This window comes from Felis catus, chromosome A2 (assembly GCF_018350175.1).
Source record: "Felis catus isolate Fca126 chromosome A2, F.catus_Fca126_mat1.0, whole genome shotgun sequence".
NCBI lineage: Eukaryota > Metazoa > Chordata > Mammalia > Carnivora > Felidae > Felis > Felis catus.
This window is the reverse complement of record NC_058369.1, coordinates 95,648,879-95,661,798: the sequence shown is the minus strand read 5'-3', so window position 1 is coordinate 95,661,798 and position 12,920 is coordinate 95,648,879. Positions and strand designations below refer to the sequence as shown.

The window sequence follows — 12,920 nt, the reverse complement described above, 5'->3', positions numbered from 1 at the left end:
AGGGGTGGGACTCGGTTTAGTGGGAGAGCTGGGGGCCGGGGCCGTGTCCGGACGCCCATCTGCCGGCTTCTCTCGCTCCGTGGATTCGGAGGAGCGGCCGCGACCTCGGCCTCCAGCGTCTCCAGCGAACTGTAGTGGATGCTGTGGCGGCCAGGATGCTGCTGCTGGGATTACTGCAGGCGGGCGGGTCGGTGTTGGGGCAGGCGATGGAGAGGGTGACCGGCGGCAACCTCCTATCCATGCTGCTAATCGCCTGCGCCTTCACGCTTGGCCTAGTCTACCTGTTCCGCCTTGCAGTCGGCCACCTGGTCCCCATGCCGCCCGGGGCGGTAAGTGCACCCCGGGGACCCGGGCGGGGGACGCAGCGACCGCTGTGGCCGAAGGGCGAGCCAGGCGACGACAGAGGCGGCCACAGGGCTAGCAGGAGTGGTGACCACGGCCATGCTTGGCTGGGCGGTGGAAGCGGGCGCACTGGGGGCTGGGAGGTGGCCGCAACTCTGCTGCTGATGGTCGAGACTGCCTTGACCTTGCTAGCGTTGGTGCTGGGGGTCCGGCTGGCCGGGACCTCCAGGATCATAGTGGTGTTACAGGCTTTGGCGGAGTCCCTACTGGGGATGGGATGCCCCTGGCAGCTTCGGTCCCTGTAGCGGTCGTCTTGATGACTGCGCCCTTGTGGGGTTCAGTGTCCTGCGGCCTGTGATATTGCCCCTAATGGCGACTTAATATCAGTCTGAAGGGGGGAGTGTTTGGTAGGGTAAGAGTGACTGGATTGTCACTTCTTGTGCCAGTGAAGTATCGGTTTCTTTAATTTAGTGCCTTTATTGACCATTAGCTTCATACTTACCGAATATATTTGATGAATGCATCCCAAGTAGCTTTTAAAACTGCCTTTTACAGTTTTACATTCCACTGCCTTTGTACAGTGGAATGTACGAACTAAAAGTTTTATGAAAGTGCCTTTTATAGTGAGTGCTAAAGCACCTGCTAGGACTGATCTACCCTCTCTTTAAAATCAATGGATGAGATGTGTTTTGTTTACTGATAAATGTAGCTTCATAAACATTTCACTTTCTGTACACGTTACTGTTTGTCTTTTTCTATACCTTCTTTAGGTATAGAAAGAATCTGGGACTAAAATTGTGAGTGGTAGTGGTGAAGATGCTATTGTTTGATTTTCCTGTTTTTTTTTTTTTTTTTTTTTTTCCACTGCTGTTGGTTAAGAAAGTTGCCTAGAGCCACAAATAAATATTCTGGACAGTGTTCAGCATGTGCAGTTGCAATACCTTTGTGTTTGTCTAGTTATTTATCTTACATCACGTTCTGTTTCTGTTTACTATGGCCACTTCTAAGATATTTGCAGTTTAGCTGTTCTTAAGTTACTATTGATGCTTTATTTTTTATTTCATTTGTTTGGTCATGAACCTAAACTGGATTTCTCCTTTAGAATGAAATGTGAGTCCAAATTTTGTTTTCTCTTGCAGAAAAGTCCACCATACATTTTCTCTCCAATTCCATTCCTTGGACATGCCATAGCATTTGGGAAAAGTCCAATTGAATTCCTAGAAAATGCATATGAGAAGGTAAGTCTTCCAAATAATTACAGGAAAAGAAATTAGTGCTTTTCAAACTTTCTTTTAGATGGCAGAACATTAAAAAAAATTTGTGATCTTGTGCTTCTCCCCAGTATAGGAAACAGATTAAATTAGAGCTGCTCCTGTTTAAGAGCTGGAAGGGTCTTGGAGATCCTCTTAATCTCTTCCATGTCCTGGGTGATCTCTGAAACATCACCTGAGGGAACCTGTAGTTCTGACAGCTATGGCCTAAAAACCACTAGCCTAAATTTTGTACTTACTGATCATAGTTAAAATTGATACTGATTGACCCTTATTTTTCTTAACCAGTCATCTGTGGGATTTTCTAACCTGCCTTAAATCTCTTCTGTGACTTCAGTTTTGTCTACTTAGGTGATGCCACGGTCACTCAGATCCTTGCCCTTCTAACAAGCTTTCCCGTGCTGATTCAACCATTTATTTATTCCACAGGCCCACTTTGAATGGTTGTCACTCTTAATGGTTTCATTTCCACAGTATAAATTTAGACACTTTATTCTGAGACCATAACTTCTTTTCCCAGCTTGCCTGTACAGCTCCTTCCATTGTAACCATTCTTTGACCTCATTAGATCTTCTAGTCCATTGTCCCATTTACTTTCTCCTCATCTATTATTAGCCTCTTTACTTTCCTTCTTTTTCCAGTCTGGCACCATGGTCCACCATTTCAGTTACACTTTAGCCAATACCATACGTTTCCTTTTCATTTTACTTACATGGTAAAACCCCAACCTTGGAGGGAGGCTATTAGTCATTTTCTTCTTGCACCAGTTAGGAAGTTCCTTCCTAGCTTCATGATTCCCTACCTTGAATGAGCTTTGAACACTGCTCAACAGTCGTATCATGCCAAAGTATGGTTGGCATACTTTGTGTTTGCCACAGTGACAGTTCAGACCTTCATTTTCTGAACTTCTGAATCTTCCTATCAAAGCAGATGATTTCGTCTCCTCTTTAAAGAGAGATGTATAACCATCCAAAGAGAACTCTCTCATGCTCCCACTTTGAAACACACATTCTCTTTTCTTCCTGTTACACTAATTATAAAACACTTACTTTGTGCCAATACTGAGTGCTTTAGATAGATTATTTCACTGAAGCTCCACAAATTCCTTTCAGGTATATCCATTTTATACATGATAACACTGAGAAACAGGTTATATAATTTGCTCTTGGGCTCCCTGCTGGTTAGTGGTGAAGCCAGGATTTATATATGGTCTGATTTCCAACTCTGTATGCTTTTAATAATAATAATAATAGTAATACAATACATGTAATGTTTACTACAGCCAACATACTCTTCTATAATATATTTATATCTGACATACACATCATGGATATAATCTGTATGTATATATATATGTATATATAATCTTGATAATAGTAGGAACTATCATTATTTCCATTTTATGGATGAGGGAAACTGAAGTACAGAGAAGTTAAATTCTCTGTCTGTAGGAGCAAGGTCACAACAGCTAATACGTGGAGGATGCTGGATGTGAACCCTGGTAGTCTGGCTCTAGAATTTTGGGCTCTAGCCTACTAGGTGCTGTCACCTTGGTTTTTATTTTGTTTCCTATTGGAAGTTAAAGTCTCAATCCATCTTTTGTCTCAGGAACATTATGCTGTTTTTCTTCTTTCTATAGTGACTTCTTCAACTGGATCTTTCCCATGTTCTCTGAAAAATTTTTCAAAGGTCAAAAGGACCAGAGCTTCTGTTGACCACTCAGTCTCCTCTCATGTCCTTCCCCCTTTAGCAAGTTTTCTGTACTTTGTTTCCACATCTCCTGTTTACTTACTCTTCATACCACCCTTGATTAATGAGCTCCATTTCCTAATTCAATGAACTTGACCTCTCAGCTGTATTTGTCACTGGTAACCACAACTACTCCCTCCTCCTTAAATGTGGCTTCTCTCATTTTTTCCCCCTGCTTCTCTGACTGTGTCTTCTCTAACTCATTTGTGGGCTCATGCCTGGCCTTTTACTTTGGGGTTCATGTTGGTTTGGTCCTTGGTCTTTATTCTTTCCTAGGTGATCTCCTCTCTACCTGCAGCTTCAGTTACCAGCCATATGTGGATGACACCCAAATTAATAAGCTCCAGACCTGGATGTTCACCTCTCACGTGATTCTTTTCTGAGATGTCTCAAAGGCATCAGAAATCCAATATTTCTAAAGTCTCACCCTTGGTTTTTCTCTCTCCAATCCTGGTTGTCCTGTTCTTTCTTCTCACCATTGTTCTGTTTTACAGTGAACTGAAGCCTATGATTCATTCTTGATACTTCCCTCTCTTAATCCATTTCCATCTGCAGATTCTCTAGAATAACTCAGTATACATTTGCTTCTATGGGCATTGTCCCACCATTAACCATGTGGCAAGTTTTCATCATCAGTTTCCTGTAATAGGCTCTAACTCATCCTCTGGTATTCTTTCTGTTCTTGTTCCTCCCTCTTCTTCCTATAACAGCCAGAGGGACCTTTCTTTTTAAAATATGCATACATCAGTGTGTCTTTCGTATGCAGTTTAACATCTTCTATGGCTTTTCATTGCCTGTAAGGAAAAAACTGAATATGGCTTCTGAGACTCTGGTGTAGGCTCTGCAGACTATGCTCCTCTGTCCTTTCCTCCACTCTTTCTTTCAGGACCTTTGTGCATGTCTGGCCACCGTGCTAATTCCTCCTCATCCTTGGAGCCTCAGCTCAGGTGGTCTTTCCTCTCTTTGGTCTCCCTTGTATCAGTTCTTTTATCACAGAGATACTTACCTTCCAGTAGTACTTGTCACATTTGCAGTTTTACATTTGTTGATGTGATTATTTGATTTTAAGCGGTATCTGTTTCAGTAGATTAAGCGTCATGAGTCTGGAACAGTATTTTTGTTCACAATTATATCCTCAGAGCCTTGTCTTCAAAATAATCAGAAAACTGCAAGGGAAAGCATTTAACACTCAACCAGATTAACAAAGAATTAAAAATGAAATCATTTAGGGCGCCTGGGTGGCGCAGTTGGTTAAGCGTCCAACTTCAGCCAGGTCACGATCTCGCGGTCCGTGAGTTCGAGCCCCGTGTCAGGCTCTGGGCTGATGGCTCAGAGCCTGGAGCCTGTTTCTGATTCTGTGTCTCCCTCTCTCTCTGCCCCTTCCCCCGTTCATGCTCTGTCTCTCTCTGTCGCAAAAATAAATAAACGTTGAAAAAAAAATTAAAAAAAAAGAAATCATTTAGTGTTGGTGAGATAGTAGTAAAAACGGATAACTAAATAAACTTCTGATGTCTTTACACAGCAAATACTATATAACTTGTATAATAATGTAAAGGTCATAACCTTTGGTGACTCCTATAAACTTTTCTTTAACCAATGGGAAAAAAAATCTATATTCTCAGAGATACTCATTGCAGAAATATCCATAAGAAATGAAAAACTGACACATCACCCATTTGTCCAATAATGAAAGAATAATTATTAAAATTATGATGTTTGTGTAAAAGATAGTAAATATTTTCAGTATAAACTGAAAAAAAGTGAAAAATTTATTCATATTTCATTTGGAACTGGATGAATAAAATTATAAATCTGCACAAAGACTGGGTGAATAACTGCATTAAGGCTTATGTACGTTTTGATTTTCAAAAGTAAAGAGGTTAGTATTTCTTTAGTGCTCCATATTTTTTAGCATCATCACTAAGGCTGCTTTTCTTTCTTTAGTATGGACCTGTATTTAGCTTTACCATGGTGGGCAAGACATTTACTTACCTTCTGGGGAGTGATGCTGCTGCACTGCTTTTTAATAGTAAAAATGAAGACCTGAATGCAGAAGATGTCTACAGTCGCCTGACAACACCTGTGTTTGGGAAGGGAGTTGCATATGATGTCCCTAATCCAGTAGGTGATGCTCTTCTCGCCAAGAAAGACATATCTATAATATAATGTTAAAGGTAGTAGTGTAATATTGTACATGGAAAATGTGAAGACAATTCATTCCTTGGTTCAAAAATCTGAAGCATGAGACATTCAAAAGACAAAAACCCCTAGGTAACTGACAAAGAATTGATATTTGTTTTGTAGTTGCAGGCACGGGCTAAGCAATTTTAAATGGTTTCCTGCACAGAGAAATACAACCAGTGATAACAGTGCGTTGGAATTTGAGTCCATTGGGTGACAAGAAAATCCCATTTTTTAATCAGAAGGTCCTCTTGCCATCCCACTCCTCTGAAATTCTAGCATAAGAGCTTGTTTTGAGCTAGAGATTGTTGGCTTTAGAAGTTTGTTTTCTTTCCTTCTTTAGAATTAAAGTGTTGCAGTATTAAAGTGTTGCAAGTTGATACAAAAAACACAAATGAGATCATTGGCTCAATTGCTTGGTGTGGGCTCTGGCTGAGATCCTACCACACGTTACCTAGTATCCCAGTGCAGCAGTTAGGAGTCAACATCCAGTGTTATTTCTGGGGATGGGGGTGGGTGGGGGGAGCTATGGGGGAATGAATGGCTTCTCAAGGCCAAAAGCAAGAGCCCTGGAAAACCCCTGTGGTCAAATATATCTATTTTTTTCATACTGCTGATCAGATTCTTAAAATAGAAATGTCCCAATGGTTTAAAACCATTGGTTGTCTTAGGGTGAGTTTATTTTAGTCAGACTATATTGAATCATAATTAAACTTCTGGAAGGTATTGAAAGGAACGATACTTGTTTGGGAATAGAATGGGAGAATATGTGAAGTAGGATAAAAATGATATCAAAGTGTAATGAACCTTTGGGAGATGGTGTTGGTGTCTGGGTTGGTTTGGAATACCAGAAGATAACAGGATAGGAAAGGTAAGCCCTAGAGTGAGGAATGGCAAAATGTGTATGTAGGAAGGAAGGCAGAGGTGGGGTTCCTAATTTATTGTTAGTCTAGGGCCCATGCACCAGGTGTTTCTCCACACATTACTTCAGATCCATGTAAACGCGCTAAGTTTCCCATGTCTGATGTAGTTTAAAAAAAAATCCTTTTATTTTTTTAATCTTTTTTCAGAATATTGTTTTCTTTGGGTGTTACAGAGTTCTTATAATAGCCTAAATGAATCTTGTGACAAAACAAAATTGTGTTTTAATGCTTGGTATTATATCGTTAATATTTTTAAGGTGTTTTTGGAGCAGAAGAAAATGTTAAAAAGTGGCCTTAACATAGCCCACTTTAGACAGCACGTTTCTATAATTGAAAAAGAAACAAAGGAATACTTTCAAAGTTGGGGAGAAAGTGGAGAAAAAAGTAAGCAAATGTTTTGGTTTTGCATTTATCCTAATATTTCTACTTTTTTATGACTAGAAACATAAGAATATATGGTATGTATAAAAAAAACAAACTACAGCATTTGTGAAACCTCCTTAGATTTAATGGCAAGAACATGTTTTGATAACCATAGAGTTAAAAAGACCCAAGAGGATGTGATTTTACCACTCATTTAGCAAAACTTTTAAAATGGGTTAACATGCAGGTTATTCAGCTCATTTGTACAAATAATATAAAAATTGTTTTTTAAAGATTAAAATAAACTGAATGTAAAACTTTTTGCAAGGTCATTTTAAGACAATAAAGTAACTTTTTTTTTTTTCACCCCAGTGGGCAAGTAAAAATCTAAGCGATTTAGTTTTGTATATAATACCTTATTTATTTAATATTGTATGAGAATGATTTAATTCATGAAAAAAGTAAATTTAAATACATAGGTTTATTTTACCACCAAATGTATTATATGCTCTCTTGCGTTATGTACAAGTATAGTGAGTATAATTTGACATTCTTTGGATATTTGTATGAATCCGTTCTGTAAATGGGACAATAAGTGTTCCTTTCAGAGAAAATTGCCATGCCCAAAGCAGGAAGCAACATCTGCCTACAGAGCATCAAGACCTCTTCTTAGGTCCCCATGTTTTTTCTGGGCATGGTCTTCAGTTTCTATAAAAGGTCCAGAAACTTGATTTTATTTTTAATACACCTAAAGTTGATGTGATCTGTTTCTAACCATATAACAAGCTGATGTATAAACTAGAATGCCAACTTAATGAATACAAGTGAGACAAACTTGTAGCACTGAGAACACCAGAATTTGCCTAACTTCATTGGCAAATCTCATTGGAAAGCCAGGTGATAAATGGAAGTTCATTTGGTACATGTGGAATTAAAGAGCAAGGCGCAACTGGGTAATTTTTAGGACGTTTAAATGTCATCCAAAAGTGCTTGCCTACATTGGTCTAAAATTTGGGATATACCAATTCGTGATTAGTTACAGTTTTCTTTCATATACGGTCAAGACTTCAAATTGTCCTGATTTTCCTGCTTTTGACCTGGGAAATAACCCATTCTTCGGTCTTTGGACTGCTATTCTTTGGGAAGCATCTCCGATGCACTAAATAACCTTTTGCTGCTTTTGTTACACTGCGACCTGGAACTCCTGCAACTATATTCGTTTTTGTCTTCAATTTATCTTTTCAAGTTGAAGAGTCATGAGTGAGGTTTAAAGATGTCTTTGTGGCCCCTGTTTTGGCCACTTGGGAGTGCTTCCCATCATGAGTTTCTTGCCTCTCTTTGTTGTGTCCACATGTCTGTCTGTAGGCTTTTTTTGATGATATGAACAGGAAGGATCTTTGGTTTTTGTTCTTAATTTTCCTTTTTAATACTTTCATATCTCTAAGAAAACAGAATATTTCAAAAGAATATTTGGTAATAGAACGGGAATGATCTTTTTTCCTCTAGATTTGTTTGAAGCTCTTTCTGAGCTCATAATTTTAACAGCTAGCCATTGTTTGCATGGAAAGGAAATCAGAAGTCAACTCAATGAGAAAGTGGCACAACTGTATGCAGATTTGGATGGAGGTTTCAGCCATGCAGCCTGGCTGCTACCAGGTTGGCTCCCTTTGCCGAGTTTCAGGTATGGATAAAAAAAACTATGCTTGCTTATTTCACTGTAGAACTGCTGTAATGTCGGTATACTTTATGTTAACAAAGATAAAAAATAAACAAAAGAGACAAATTAGGGGAGATTATGAGCCCCCATTCTTCTATAAGAATTCAAGACAGGTTTTCTGTATATAGGTGAGCTCACTGAAGATAAGTTTCAGTTTATTAAAGCAGTGATTTGTTGTCCAGCTGTTCTAATATTTTAAACCCTACTTACCGCACATATTCTTTGTAGTCAGGAAAGTCTCTCAACTCTATCTGAAGGTGATACACCCCTCTATGCACTTATTTGAAAATATTTGACTGGTTTTATAGTATATTGTGAAATATCTTTCTTTTGAAGTATTAGTGGCTTTCTTTAATTTTCTCTCTCTTCTTACAACTATACTGTGATTTCCTTAAGGGCAGGGACCATCTGATACAAAGAAATACTGCTTATAGGACTTGACATACAGCTTGTGTATCAGTGGGCTCTCTGTACCTGTTGATTCACTGCTGTTCAGGTGAGAGATGGAGAGGAGTTAAGTTGGTACTCCCTTTTCCTTCTGCTACTTCTATATAGTTACAGGATAAAGAGGGGAAGAAAAAAGGAAAACCAGGAGGGTTTCTCTGGAATTCTTTAGAACTCGTAATACTTTATAAGGAGCTTTGCAGTTTTCAGAATTCTTTCATGCATAGCCTGTAATGGATTCTCCAGAAATGTGCCTCAAGTCTGTTTTTACCTCTTCTGTCTCCTGGATGAAGTCAGAAATTCCTGAGCTTGGTACAATAGACCTTTCACACTTCAGCCCAGTCTTTCTCGGTCTTACCTGAACCAACTGATTTAACCAAATTATTCCATTGCTTTTCTTAAACAGGCCTTATGTTTTTCCTGGCACTGCTGTGTTCATTTTGGTAAACTTCTTCTGCCCAATTATCTCAGTTGATCCTCAGTGACAGTCTTACAAACAAAGCAGGGCAGCAATTTTTATTAGAAGGCTTGGTTACAAAGGGGCTAGGTAGTCAGATTGCCTGGTTTTAAATTTCAGCTGCATTGCTTTCTGGCTCTAGTGACCTCATGCGGTTACCTGTGAATTGAGGATAATAGCATCTACCTCACAGGAGGTCAAAGTGGGTAATTCATGTAAAACACTTAGAGTACCTATTACCCAGTGAGTGCCCTACTTTAAAGGTAAGATTTGGGGAGCTGAAGTTTGTTTTGTGACTCTACTAGTGTTTTTGCCCCTTACAAAACATGTGGTCTCAGAAAATAAAAAGAATCAAATCCTATATGCTATAGTCATGTTCTAAATCCTAGATTTTATATAATCCTAAATAAATCTTAAGTTTATTCAAATCCTGAATCCTACAGAAAAACCAGAATGACTATCTTCTTCAAGAATTAATTTGGTCAAAATTGGAATTTTAATTAATTTCATTAATTTAAAGGATTATTCTGCCTGTTAAACCAGAAATGGATTCTACAGGAATAATAACAAGTCTTATGTTAGACCTTCATTAGAACACAGGTGGTGGTATGTTAATAGTCAGGGTCACATATATAAAGACACCTTTCTTGCCTTTAAGGACCCTGGACGTTTCTAACAGTATAAGAATTTTATGGCTTTTTTTTTTTCCTCTTGGTTCTGATTTTTTGTCGATTATTATAGAGTTATTCAAGTTAGTTAAATAAGGTTATTTTCGGGGCGCCTGGGTGGCGCAGTCGGTTAAGCGTCCGACTTCAGCCAGGTCACGATCTCGCGGTCCGGGAGTTCGAGCCCCGCGTCAGGCTCTGGGCTGATGGCTCAGAGCCTGGAGCCTGTTTCCGATTCTGTGTCTCCCTCTCTCTCTGCCCCTCGCCCGTTCATGCTCTGTCTCTCTCTGTCCCAAAAATAAATAAATGTTGAAATAAGGTTATTTTCAAAATGAACTGATGCCAGAAAGTACTTTTTAGTCATTTTCATCTTTGAATTGCAGACGCAGGGACAGAGCTCATCGAGAGATCAAGAATATTTTCTATAAAGCAATCCAGAAACGCAGACAGTCAGAAGAAAAACTTGATGACATTCTCCAAACTTTACTAGATTCTACTTACAAGTAAGAGCTCTTTTAGCATGTGTCAGGCTAATGCAGGAAATTACACATTACAACATAGTTAAATAATTACAATTAAAAAGTAATGATGCTGACAGAATTAGTAGCTGTGACCCTTGGACTTTTTCAATGGATGAGACATAAAATACTGGGAACCTATGCCTTAGTGAAGTCCCAAGTGATTGTGCATGGGAAAAAGTTTGCTGATAAACTGCAGGGAAGTATTTTGTAATCAAAATCCTATTTGTCTTTGGTCTGTCTCTTTTCCCTAAAGGGGGAAAAATTCTCACTTGTGATGGACAAATGCAAGAGACTATTATACCTGAAAAATGTATTCACCATGACCCTTTATTTAAATGTTGACAAGGGGCACCTGGGTGTCTCACTCGGTTAAGCTTCTGACTCTTGATTTTGGCTCAGGTCATGATCTCACGGTCATGGGATAGAGCCCCGTTTTGGGCTCTGCGCTGGGCATGGAGCTTGCTCCTGCTTAAGATTCTCTCTCCCTCTCCTCTCTGCCTCTCTTCCCCGCTTGCACTCTCTCTCTCTCTCTCTCAGAATAAATACATAAACATAAAAAAAAAAAATAAATGTTGAGGCCTGAAATGGGTCTGCCACGATGGTAAATTTGTGTTTGTGATTCACTCTGTAGGGATGGGCGTCCTCTGACAGATGATGAAGTGGCAGGCATGCTTATTGGACTGCTCTTGGCAGGGCAGCATACATCTTCAACTACGAGTGCCTGGATGGGCTTCTTTTTGGCCAGAGACAAAACACTTCAAGAAAAATGCTATTTAGAACAGAAGACAGTCTGCGGAGAAGATCTGCCTCCTTTAACTTACGATCAGGTGTGTGGATTTTTAATTTCATTGCTGCCTTATGACTTTGAGTATCTAATGAGTGGCTGATTTTTAGAGGGGACAATTTGAGATCTTCTATTTACTGTAAATTAAATTAGCTTCTTTATTTTTAGAAAACTCCCCATAGCCCTCCCTGAAATGTCTTAATGTTGGATCCAGTTTGCTAGTATTTTGTTGAGTAATTTAGCATCTATTCATAAGGGATATTGATGTGTAGTTTTATTTTTGGGTGTATAGTTTTATCATGACGTCTTTGACAGGTTTTGATATCAGAGTAATGCTGGTCTAATAGAATAAGTTTGTAAGTGTTCCCTCTTTTATTTTTTTGGAAGAGTTTATGAAGGATTGGTATTAATTCTTTCTTATGTGTCTGGTTAGAATTCACCAGTGAAGCCATCTCAGTCTGCTTGTCTTTGTGGGAAGTTGTTTGATGATTTGTTATAGATCATGTGTTCTGTTTCATCCTGAGTCTTTGGTTTATGTCTTTCTAGGAATTTGTCCATTTCATCTAGGTTACCTAATTTGTTGGCTTAAAATTGTTATAGTATTCTCTTACAATCCTTTTTATTTGTGTAAGGTCAGCAGTGATGTCTCCTTTTTCATTCCTGATTTAATAACTTTTTTTTTTAATGTTTATTTATTTTTTTGAGACAGAGAGAGAGCATGAACGGGAGAGGGTCAGAGAGAGGGAGACACAGAATCTGAAACAGGCTCCAGGCTCTGAGCTGTCAGCACAGAGCCTGACGTGGGGCTCGAACTCATGGACCACGAGATCATGACCTGAGCCGAAGTCGGCCGCTTAACCGACTGAGCCACCCAGGCGCCCCAATAACTTTTAAAACAATAGCTTAATTGATTCATAACTTACATACCATAGAATCCATTTTGAGTGTAGTGTAGTGTTTTTTTGGTATAGTCAGAATTGTGATGGTATCACAATTTTAGAACACTTAAATCACTTCCAAAAGAAAGCTGGTACCCATTAGCAGTCATGCTCCATTTCTCCTACCTCTGGCAACCAGTAATCTTTTTGTCTATATGGATTTGCCGTATCTGGACATTTCCTACAAATGGGACTGGCTTCTTTTGCTTGGCATGTTTCTAAGTTTCATCCATGTTGTAGCATGTATCAGTACTTTGGCCTTTTTTATTGCCAAGTTATATTCCATTGTATGGATATCCCACGTTTATCTATTCATCAGTTGATGGACATTTAGGTTGTTTCCATCTTTTGGCTATTATGAATAATGCCGCTCTAAACATTTAATCACAGGTTTTGAAAAAGCTGACATTGATGATTTTTGCTAGTGTTTTAACTTTTTTAGATAAGTAAATTTTTGCAGGTCCTTACTATGCCATTCTTCAGGGTGATTACCTCTCCTGTGGGTGTCTTGCCTCCTTTCTCTTGTTGACTGTGGTTAGTAATAGAACAAGATAATCTCAGCTAC

At 39.1% G+C, this 12,920-nt stretch overlaps 1 protein-coding gene across 8 annotated transcripts in view; it reads left to right on the top strand.

Annotated features, from left to right (window-relative positions):
- Window positions 1-12,920, top strand: part of CYP51A1 (cytochrome P450 family 51 subfamily A member 1) — a 56,102-nt gene that overhangs the window by 34,967 nt on the left and 8,215 nt on the right. For 7 of the 8 annotated variants that reach the window (XM_019825450.3, XM_006929172.5, XM_006929174.4 and 4 more), the window contains 6 exons: window positions 1,482-1,580; window positions 5,307-5,483; window positions 6,724-6,850; window positions 8,336-8,510; window positions 10,496-10,615; window positions 11,265-11,460. In XM_019825450.3, coding sequence (XP_019681009.1) covers window positions 1,482-1,580; window positions 5,307-5,483; window positions 6,724-6,850; window positions 8,336-8,510; window positions 10,496-10,615; window positions 11,265-11,460 — 894 coding nt within the window. Of the gene's footprint in view, window positions 1-4; window positions 330-1,481; window positions 1,581-5,306; window positions 5,484-6,723; window positions 6,851-8,335; window positions 8,511-10,495; window positions 10,616-11,264; window positions 11,461-12,920 lie in introns of those variants that run through there. The other variant, XM_003982742.6, reaches the window with a different exon arrangement.